Genomic DNA, 10945 nt, shown 5'->3' with positions numbered 1-10945 from the left:
AAAGTGTGCTTGTTCAGAAGCATGTTTATGACACAAGGGATGAACAGGCAGATTACAGGTCCTGAGGAGCAGGTACTGACCTGGGGCCCACATCACGCAGCCCAGTGACCTTCAGACGTGGACAATGGCATCGTTGGTGAGGTGACTGGGGAAAATTTGGGTGAAATGGGAACTTTGGTGGCATGATATGGAGATTGGCAAAACAATACACTGCATTTTCTTCGTAATTATGTAGTCATGACAAGAAAAATATTGACTTTGCATAAAACTTCCAAATGAATCTTTGCAGAAATCCTTTCTAAAGCCTGCTTTAGAAAACAACCTCTGTACATCAGGATTTAGCCCCCAAAACAGTCACACATAATTTCTTACTAAGACTTTCTAAGAATGTACTCTTCCAAGTTGCGACACTTGCTTGCAGTGAGAAACACAAGGAGAGTTTACAGCCACTTCTGCAACCACCTTAAAGTCAAAAGCTGAAACTTCATCTAAGACTGTAGCACCTCCCCTCCTTTCCCTGTGACATGGGCATTTCTTTTTTAAAATATAACATTACTATGGTAAGAACGCGTCACAAGAGATCTCCTCTTAAGATTTTATGTGCCAACCCTGTGCAGTAGGAGGAAAGGTGGAGAAAGAGGCTGCCCCAGGACTCAGGCTGCCTGTCCCCATGGGACACTAGTCTGCCGGTAGCTCCCTGGGCCCTCGGCCATGCGGGCCTGCTCTGCCCAGGTGCAGGGACCAGTAGCCCCTAGACAGGAGGTCCCACAAAGCCCACTCAGTTACCCGCCAGCTACAGAGCCATGACCCCCAGACCCCACTCCTCAGGGCAGGCGAAGCCGAGAGAGGCACCAGCTCTAGGCTCTGGTGCTCCCACTAGGTGCCTGTCCCCATGCACACGGGCAGGGAGGGACAAGCTGGGGTGGGGCACAGACAGAGTCCCAAGGACTCAGCCCTCCCTGTGGGAGAGAGGAGAGGGAGGGCAGGGGTGACAGACTGGGCCCTGTGCTTGGGGGACATCAGGTCTGAAGAGAGGATGGAAAGACAAGTGAGACGGCTCACACAGACTTGCAAGATAGACAACACAAACTCTCAGTAATTTTTATATGATTCCACGTTTAAACAATATAATGGATATGATGTTTAAACTATTAATTTTATCTGGTTCTTATTACTAAGTGTGGCCATTAGGGAAATTGACATGACCTGAGGGCACGCGTCCTGTCCTGTTGTACAAGTCAGGCTAGGTGAAAGGACGGGGACAATCAGCCAGCTGCCTGTTGATTAAAGGCTGCCATCGCCTCGGTGGCCCTGGGCCCCTTGCCAGGTGCTCAGGTGACTGTGTCAGAGCCAAGTGACAGAAGAACACCCCCTGGGACCTGTTAGAGCGGAATTGGAGGTGGGGTAAGCCTGCTCGAGTGACACAATCTCTGAAAAGATCCTGAATCTGGAGAGATTCAGTTTCAAGAGATACAGGCAAGTCTCGGCTCAGAGCCAGCCCCGGACAGCACAGGTGTGGGTGCTGGAGATGTGGCTCCTAGTGACTGGCAAGAACCTGGGGGTCTTATTGTGCAGGGGTGGGGGTCGTTTGGACCAGAATCTGGTCACCTTAGCAGTAGCTGAAAAGTATTTGCTGTTTGTTCACTCATTTGACCACCAGCTCCTGGGCCTCTGTCTGCCACATGGGAAGGACACAGCATGTGGGAGGGATCAGGAGAGCAGAGCTGGGGCCACAGGGAGGGACACAGAGACATGGGGGACCTGGGGTGGTGTTTTAAGTGCAACCACCTGGGGCCTGGGCTGTGCTGGGTACCAGGTGTCAGGAATCTTCTAGAAGATGCTGAGAACTTTAGGTTTGGTCTGAGTGAGGCAGTGGATTCGCACTCTCCAGGGGCCAACCGGTTTGAAGTGGGATGTGAAGGGGCTGGATTCAGGCAAAGCCTCAGGAGACGAGCCACTGGTTAGAGCATCACCCCAGGGCATTCTCTGCAGAACTAACGACAAGAAACCATCTTCAAGGGCAGCAGGCAGCCGAGAAGGGAGCTCCTGGGGAGGGGATGCCCTTGCTCTAAGGAGCTGCTCGGTGGTAGGCTGAGCAGGTGGGTGTCAGGCTGGCCCAGAGCCACCTTCCTGATCCCGAGTCAGTGTTTCTGAGAAGAGGGAGTTGGATAGAGGCTAAGAGCAAGTTCCCCCAGGCAGCGCTGAGAGGCCTGCATGTCCCTGTCACCGGGGAGGGGGGTGGGGGGTCAGAAGGGGAGCCAGCCCCAACTCCACCAGCCTGCATCAAGCTTCAGTGCTGGCCCTCCCTGGGAGACCGGGCCAAACTGCAGATTCTTATTGCGGGTTGGGGAAGTGGGGGGCGCTGACAGCACCTGCCCCCGGGGCGGTGCCCGCGCTGCAGAGTCGGGTATTTTCCACCTCAGGAGACTCTGTCTACCCCCTCGAGTTCCAGTACTCACAGGTATGAAGTGGCCTTTCCGGATGTCCGCCTGGGGCCCAAATATGAACCCACGCCGCTGCATGGGAGGATAGCCGGATTGGGCCAGTGACGGCAGAGGATTTCGAGGCCAGACTCGAGGGCGCCTTCTTGTGAGGCTGCCCCAGGCCACCAACCCTGACGCACAGGCAGGAAGGATGCCAGCGCCAGGAAAGGCCACGGAGACAACTGCAGTGCACACGTGCGGCAGTCCGCAGAGCCGATTCAGCCTGTGGCACTGGCTTGCCCCGAGTGGCCCTCGCCTCCACCCCAGGCCAGCCCCGGGCCCTGCGGGCAGCCCGCTCTAAGAGGGCGGCCCCTACTCCCCGGACGTCCACACCAGGGGCTGTCCTGTCAGCTATGCCCTCACCCCTACCAGCAGGCGGCCAAGGGAGGGCCTCCAGAGCCGCGGGGGCCTCACCACACGTTTGCCTTCCACAGGCCCCACCGTCCCCTCATGGGGCCTCACGCGGCGCAACCCGGAGACACCATACCCCACCTGCCGCCATTAAGCGAGGGAGCTCTAGCGGCCTGGAGGCACCTCTCGCGAGTTTAGATCAGGGGGCGGGGTTTCAACCTCCTCCCACACGTGTCGGCTCCCACCTGCACCCCAGGGTGCGGTGGACTTGGGGCTTGGTGGGCCCCAGTGGCTCGGGCCTCGGGCGGGCCACAGCGAGGCCCCTGTGCGGTCGGGGATGGGGGTGTCCAGGGGCTGCGAGGGAGGCGGACAGTTCAGAGCCCCGGGAGTAGGGCGACACAGCAGGATGCTCGTGGCGCCACGCTGACCCTGACGGGGGGCCCGGCAGGAGACCCAGAACCCCGGTGGCGGGGGCACCCCAGGAGCTTCCCTGCCTCGTTGCTGAGAGGGAGCCGCTCTGCCGCTTTTCGGGCCCAGGCCAGGTGCCTGGGCTCCGATCGGCCTGCCGTCCTCGCGTAGGGACGCCCTGGCCTGTAGTCAGCGTTCCGCCCCCAACCTCACTCCCAGGCCGCTGCTGCCAGTCCTGACCCAGGCCGCAGTCTCCTGGCCTGAAGCCGGAAAGGGCTGCCCAGCTCATCAAGGGAAAAGTGCAGAGTCCGCAGAGCCCTGCCCAGGGCCAGGCTGACCGCAGCCCCGCGGAGACGCCTCGCGCTCCTGGATTATTGATCAGTCAGGTGCAGATCCCGGGCCAAGCCATCAGCAGCTGCTCTTCAGGGCCTGGCAGGCGGCCAGGGAAGCACTCAGGCCACAGCCGCGTCTTCACAAAAGGCTGGACGCCGGGAGCACTTTCTCGTGGAAGGTGGTGTCCCACGGAGCCGCCCCCTACCCTCATCCTGCATAGGCAGGCAGACCTGTGGCCCCCACGGTCCCTTCTCCTCCTACAGTGATGGGCCCTTGGCATTTGCCAAGCGTCTTCAAAGACTTGTCAGCCCACCCCTCTGCTGGCCTCACCGTGAGAAGGTGGTTGTTGAGGAGGCTGAACGGCACAGCCTGGACACCTTATGGCCACCTGAGTCCTGCCTGCCGTCAGGTACTCCCTCTGATCACCCAAGACCCAGCCCCACTCTCCAAGGCAGTGGGAGGGTCTCCTGTGTGGAGGTGGGGGACAGGTCCCAGATCTCTTCTTCCAGGGGCCCCAGGCGTGCCCACAACTGTCCGGCGACTGGACTAGGCTCCAGGCTCTGCTGCCCCTCCCTGTCTCCCCGACTGGCTCTTCTGTGACCACCTCCCAGATAAACTCTGTGCTGGAAACACCGGCTTCAGCTTTTCCCTGGGGAACCCTGGCCGAGTCAGGTCCACATGGTATCCTGAGAGAAGCAGGTTATTTCAAGTCCCTCTGGCTCCCAGCTCCGCAGGGCTGGGCAGCGGAGGGCAGAGGAGTCCACACAGGTGGAGGCCTGGGGTTGAAGAGTCTTCACCTTAACTAGACTTTCCCAGGAAGTTGTGAATCTGTGGTCTGAACGCTGAGGGGAGAAAAGATAAGAGAGCAAATGAGAGGAACTGGAAACCAGAACCTGAACACCTTCTGTTCTGGGCCCAAGGTCTGCCCTGACCATTGGTTGAGGGGGGCACCCTGCCTCTACATCCATCCCCCGACACACCACGGCTCCACTGACAGAGCACAGCCCACTGTCACACCAGCTGGGGGCAGGTCCCCACCTACCTGGGAGAAGTGAACGGAACTCAACCCTCCTGGGGCAGGGACACTCGGTCCCACACTTGGGTCTGCAGTGAGGTCTTCCCTGCCCTCACCTGGGTGGGGACTAGCCCAGACTTGGCATCGGACTCCTGAGTTAGGTCAAAGGACCTTCCCAATCCTTGTGCAGAGAGGGTGAGTCATTCGCTCCTCCTCGGCAAATGCCTCCTAGCCACTGAGTCAGGCCTCGGAAGTGCCATTTTTAGAGCCTCGCTGAGGGTTCAGTGCCAGTGAATCAGAATTTCCACTATTGAAATAGAATCTGCAAAAGCACTATTTCCCAGCAGGCAGAGCAGGAAGGGAAGAAGCCCACAGGATGAATGAGGCCTCCCACACAGGCCCTGGGACCCAGCCTCTGCTGAGGGTTCAGTAGACCATATGAAAGGGGTTCACACAGGGACGGGTGCCAGGACTGCAGAGCCTGGTGTGAGCTCTGTCTGTGTGCACACAGGTGGGCAGTTAGCTACTCACGCAAGCTCCAAGGTCTTCTGGGTAAGGCTGGACGAGAACCTGGACCCAGGCCCGGCTGCCCTGGTCAGCTGGCTGGAGGGGACATAGCCTGTCTGCAGCTCACACCCCACTTACACAAATCAAAGAGCTGCCTGGACTGAACAGGGTGCCCTCCACAGCGTGAGGCCGACCAGAGTCTGGCGGGGCAGGGCATGTGGTGGTACCGACTGGCATCCCTGTGGGGCAGGCGGAGGCCCAAGGTGCTGGCGGGAGGTGGGCCCCCACCACACCAGGAACAGGACTGCAAACCTAGGGAGGAAGCCCCATCTCCCGGCTGCGGGGATGGTGTGGGTCTCTGGACTGGGTAGCCTCAGGGCTTACCGAGGACCAGGAGCCTCTGCACCTCCAGGTAGGGGCATCTTGTGATGTAAGGCTTGGGGGTGCTGCCAGGCCTCCCGCAGGCTGGACCCAGTCCAGACTCCGGGCCGGCACAGGCCGAGGGCTCTGTCACCACCTCCCCAGGGAACTGGTCTGTGTGGGAGGTGGGTTGAGGCTGACTGGACGCAGGCAGGAAGGGTGGCAAGGCCTGGGGCTGGGTGGTCCTGGATGGACAGGTGGTCCTTGTGAGGTGCAGCTCCCTGTTCTGAGGTGAGAGAGGGGGCTTTGCTGTCCCCCAAGCAGGGCAAGGATAAACTGAAGTCCTTGGTCCTGGTCTCAGCATTTTCATGCAGTCGCCTTTGATCCTCTTCAAAGACCTTGCTCAGTCCGGGCATCTCTTTGAGTTGTGTGAGTGCAGTATGAGGGGACGGACAGGTCAGTTCCTTTGTCAGGTAAGTAAGCTGGGGCTCAGAGAGGTTAGGTGACATGCCCGAGGTCACCCAACTATTAAGTGATGGAGGAGAACTTGGACCCCCGACACATCCCCTCAGCCTCACTGGACTGCTGGCAGGATGCCATGCCCTGGAGTCAATGCCGTCCGGGGTTTCTCCCCTGTGGTGATGGTGGGAGGGTGTATGTGAAGGTGCGCTGCCCCTGCCTCAGCCGAGAGAAACTGCTTAAGGACGACTCAGCTGCAGCTGTGAGCCCTCTGTGTCTTGGGCTGTCAGGTGGGGAGCTCCCCAACCAGCTCACTGGAGGAATCGTTAGAATGTTCAGTGGACATGGGTTTCTCAGGCTCCAACTCCTGTTCTATCTCATGCACCTGTGTACACTCGTGCACACACAGCTGTACCTACAAAGAAAATCATCTCTGCCCATAACCTGCCCAGCACCTACACACACTTGCTCTTTACTTCCTCCTCGGGTACTTCTTTGCAAGCTGGCCCTGCTCCAACCATCGACCATTGAAAGCCAAGCTACATTGGCTGGTGGGGCCTCTCCCTGCCACTGCCCATCACAACCCTGCTCTGGGTGGGCCACATCTGGCTGTGTGTGGCGGGGGGGGGGTGGGTGGGTGGGGGGGTGGGCACTACCATCAGCTGCCAGCCCTGTGGCTTTACAGTCTCAGGGGTCAGCAAAACCAGCACTGCCCAGGGGTGGCCACTGGCCCTGAGCTGCTGGCTCTTGAGAAAAGGGGGAGCCGCATGGTCCTGAAACACAATCACCCACCAAGGTACATATGAGCGTGAGTGGATAATGTCTGATACTCATTAACTGTTGAACTGGTGGTGTTGGGGCATACTCAGTAAACACTAAGGAGATCAAACCAGTCCATCCTAAAGGAAATCAGTCCTGAATATTCATTGGAAAGACTGATGCTGAAGGGGAGGCTCCAATACTTTGGACACCTGATTCAAAGAACTGACTCAATGGAAAAGACCCTGATGCTGGGAAAGATTGAAGGAAGGAGGAGAAGGGGACGACAGAGGATGAGATGGTTGGATGGCATCACCGACTTGATGGACTTGAGTTTTAGCAAGCTCCAGAAGTTGGTGAAGGACAGGGAAGCCTGATGTGCTACAGTCCACAGGGTGGCAAAGAGTCCGACACAACTGAGCAACTGAACTGAACTGAGTAAATAAAATTCATTCAAATCAACATAGCCTGGCTACTAGGCAGTTTAAAGTCACACCAACGCCTCACATTCCTGCTGGATGGTGTGGCCCAGGCTTTGGGGGAAGAGCTGCTTCTCTGCAGCAGAGATGATTCTTCCCTGTGGCGCTGGCCCCAGGACTTGCTTCAACCTCTTTGGGTGAGTCTGTGCAGGAAGCCGTCGCGGGGATGGGGCAGCCTCATGCCATCCGGCCTTCCTGACCCCTGCCCAGGTCCACAGTGTGGGCGTCAGTCATGCCTGGTCATCCTGCCCCTGCTTCTCAGACAAGAATCAGAGCTGATGCTTGGGGCTCAAAGGAACCTTAGCAGCGCCAAGAAGCTGGTGCCGGACTGTGGGCCCAAGCTTATTGTGCAGAAAGGGGGAGGTGGCGCTGCCGCACTCCACTCCAGAAAGCCAGTCCACGCCCTCCGGCATTGTCAGCAGAGCCCCGCGCACAGGTGCCTCCACCAGGAACTCAAGGAGAAGGAAGGGAAGGGCTTGAGTCCCCGCCCACCCCGAGTCCCGCCCCCGAGTCCTCCGGAGTCCAGCGCTGCGGAGAAAAGAGCTCGGCCAGGGGGCGCCGGGAGCGACTTCCCGCAGCGAGGAGGGCCGGCCCCTCCCGCCCACCGCACGTGACCTATGACCCCCATCTCCTCCCCAGAGCATCCGAGGGGCAGCGGCGCTTCGCTTTGTCCTCACCCCCGCACTCTCGCGGCCCGGCTCCCCTCGCCGCGCTGGGTGCCCGGCCACGCGGCTCCCTGCCTCCCGGGATCCGTGCCTGTGGCTTGTGGACCGGGCGGGGTTCTTCCCGGAGCCGGAGAAGCAGAGAGGAAGCTCCCGCGGCTTTGTTCTAGTCTCACTGCGGATCTCTCTGCGCTCAGCTGATGAGCTCTCACGAACGCCAGAGGAACCGACCAGACACTGGAGGGTTCATCGCCCGTTAACCGGGCGACGTTCCCGGGCTTGGGCGCGGCTGCTCTCGGGGAGCGTCCAGGAAGCGCGCCTGCCGCGGGCGCGCGGCGGGGGTGAGGCCGGATGGAAGGCGCAGGCTCCTTGTCTGACAGCCGCGCGCTGCCCGCCCGCTCCCGCTCCCTCCCGGCCTCTCCCAGGCCGGCGAGCACCCACGCCCACTCGGCCCCGGGACGGAGGGAGCGAGGGCGTGTCCCCGCACCGCTTCTAAGTCCGTCACTCCGGGAGGCGGGCGGGGGGGGGGGGGGGTCGGTCCCTCCGGGAGGCGGGGATGGGATCCCGCCGTGGCCGAGCCTCTGCAGGAAGCCGGCGAGTGTTGCCATGACGACGCCGTGACCAGCCTGCGGACCCGGCCCCTCGCGCCCTCGTTCACACTGGTCGCGTCGCCTCAAGAGCAGCTGAGCTCACGTGTCTGACCGCTGACCTCTGAGGCTGCGTCCACACAGGAGCCAAGGAGGACTGGGAGAATCAGGATCCAGCTTAGACAGCCCCTCGGGTACACGTCACCCAGCCCCCTCATGCCGGTCCAAGGGGATGGGAGCGTGGCGGTGTCTCCGGGGAGGTGGCAGGTAGCGGGGAGGCAGGCCCCCCATCTCCCCGCCGCCGGGGACAGAGTGGAAGTAGGATGAAGAGACCGAGGTCAGGGTTTTCCCCACAGAGTAGGGGCAGAACGCTGCTGTCCCCTTTCAGGCGTCAGCAGACCCTGGGGGCGGCCTTGACAGCAGATAGGCATTGGTTGCTGACCTGGGAAGAGAGTTAATGTCCAAGAAGGAGACCCCATGGAGCCAGTGATGGAAGGACAAACTCCTGGGGGCATCATCGTGTGGGTGAGGCCAGAGGAACACAGGGCAGCACCTAAGAGATTGAATTCAAAGCACTGATTAAAATGCTTCAACGTGAAAACTCAGTCCTCAGGGTCTTCCCATTAAAAAGGGAGATAGAACATAACTCCTTTTCACAGAAATCATGCAGGGTGCCAAGAACCTAGGAAGGGTGTTTCGTCCCTGCCCTCCAAACCCCTCCCCAAGGCCATCATATGTCTCCAGACCTCTCAAGGTTACTGAAGGAAACAGTGATCTTGCCAGGGGCACGAGGTTCCCATCTGTCCATGCCCTCCACCAGCACCTTCCATCCTCCCTGGTGACTGGACCAGGACTGGCACCGTTTTCAGGCTGGGGAGACAGTGGAACCACCAGGAAGCAGCTCAGCCGGCATGGAAATAAAACGTGTGTTGTCCAGGCCTTTGTATGTGGTGTTTGCTGCAGCAGCGATACTTTGATGCCATGAAATGGGTGCTAAGTAACAAACACTTCCACATGAGGTGAGGGTGGGCTGAAGGCTCAGGGAGCCCATTAGAAGCCCAGATGGCCAGAGGGACCATTGGACACAACAGCCCCCTGGGTTCGGCCACACGTCCAGCTTTCCCCTTGTCCTCCTCACACAGGATGAGCCCTGTCTCTGTGGAGGCTAATCTAGTTGGATGACGGTGGCCTTACCGCCTCCCCCGACCCCTCAAGTCTGAACTTATGGTCTTTGAAATCTTAACCAATTTAGCACGAAGCAGACAGCCTCAGCCTGGCCAGGTGGGACCGCAGGTGTGGGCGCCACCCTGGATGTTGGAGCAGTGGCTCCGGGGATGGGGCAGGTGGGCAGGGCGGTGGCCCTGCGAGGGGGATGGGGTGTCCTCCAGCTTGGGCTGCCTCCCAGCGTCAGGCGCCCTGGCTCTTCCCATGTGTGGCTCCACTTCCTTCGTCTTCACTTCCCAGGACCCAGCCCCGGTGGTTCCTCCTGTGCCTGGGTGCTGGGGACCCAGAGGCTGAGCCACGGGGTCTGGGGAGGGGGGGAGACCCTAACTGCACTTCAAGGGGTCTGGAAGTCTCCTGGGGTCACAAGCAAAGAGGCCTCCATTGGAGGAGAGAAAAATGCAGGAGTTTAGACAAAAAAGTGCAGCCCACACTTTGAGGAAAACTTGTTTGGCAAGTGGAAGGGCCAGGAAGTCCCTGAGAATGACCCTCCTGCAGCACGCTCTGGAAGCCCCCAGGCCCAGTAAGCCCATAGCTGCCTCCTCTGGGGCCACCTCAGGATCTGGGTAGACTGACCCAGTCCAGGTTAAAACCCACATGTATGTTCACCCAGAGCTCAAGTCACTGCAGCCCAGTCCACAGCACAGGCTCGTCCATAGGGACAAAGCTGAGGACGGAGGCTGCAGGCTTGGGCGTCCTTTGTCCACACTCTGGTGACAGAACCGGGGTGCAGGCTTGGGGTCAGACATGACCCTTTTGGGGCACAGGCTCAGCACCTTGGCCATGTCCATCATGAAGCATGGTGACTCATTCCTGAGGGCAGCACAGGAGCAATGTGACATCAAAAGCAAAGGCAACAGAAACAAAAACTAACAAGTGGGACTAAGTCAAACAGAAGAACTTCTGCACAGAAAGGTAAGCCATCAATAACACGAAAAGGAAATCTACAGAAATAGGGGAAATATCTGTAAGTCATACATCCAATAGGGAGTTAATGTCCAAAATGTATACATAACTCATCAAAAAAAAACCCAAATAATCCAATTTAAAATTGAGCAAAGGATCTGAATAGACATTTTCCCAAAGGAGACACACAGATGGACAACGGGCATGTATGAAAAGATGCTCCACGTCAGTAGTCACCAGGCAGGTGTGAATCAAACCACAGCAAGGTCTCACCCATGCCCGCTGGGATGGCACTCAAAGAGACAGCAAGCAAGTGTAAGTGAGGATATGGAGAGAAGGGAAGCCTCATACACTGTTGGTGGGAATGCAAACTAGTGCAATCACTATGGGAAACCGAAAGCTAAAACAGAACTAC

General features: G+C 58.8%; 1 protein-coding gene across 1 annotated transcript; it reads right to left on the bottom strand.

Moving 5' to 3' along the window:
* Nucleotides 1–1087: 1087 nt before the first annotated feature.
* Nucleotides 1088–8498, bottom strand: LOC139036668 (guanine nucleotide-binding protein G(s) subunit alpha isoforms XLas-like). Its single transcript, XM_070472277.1, has 2 exons — nt 7832–8498; nt 1088–4417 (listed from the first exon to the last, which is right to left on the bottom strand). Exons 1-2 carry the CDS (start codon nt 8422–8424, stop codon nt 4378–4380), a joined length of 633 nt encoding a protein of 210 aa, XP_070328378.1. The 5' UTR covers nt 8425–8498; the 3' UTR covers nt 1088–4377.
* Nucleotides 8499–10945: the final 2447 nt, after the last annotated feature.

Source organism: Odocoileus virginianus, chromosome 9 (assembly GCF_023699985.2).
Source record: "Odocoileus virginianus isolate 20LAN1187 ecotype Illinois chromosome 9, Ovbor_1.2, whole genome shotgun sequence".
NCBI lineage: Eukaryota > Metazoa > Chordata > Mammalia > Artiodactyla > Cervidae > Odocoileus > Odocoileus virginianus.
The sequence above is the reverse complement of the archived record's forward strand: the minus strand, read 5'-3'. Positions and strand labels throughout refer to the sequence as shown.

Excerpts from the sequence above, each read along its gene's own strand:
- LOC139036668 (XM_070472277.1), bottom strand. The coding sequence starts at position 8,424 with ATGGCAACACTCGCCGGCTTCCTGCAGAGGCTCGGCCACGGCGGGATC. Across the intron at positions 4,418-7,831 it reads CGGGCCGCGAGAGTGCGGGG|CGTTCAGACCACAGATTCAC; the intron begins GTGAGGACAAAG and ends TTCTCCCCTCAG.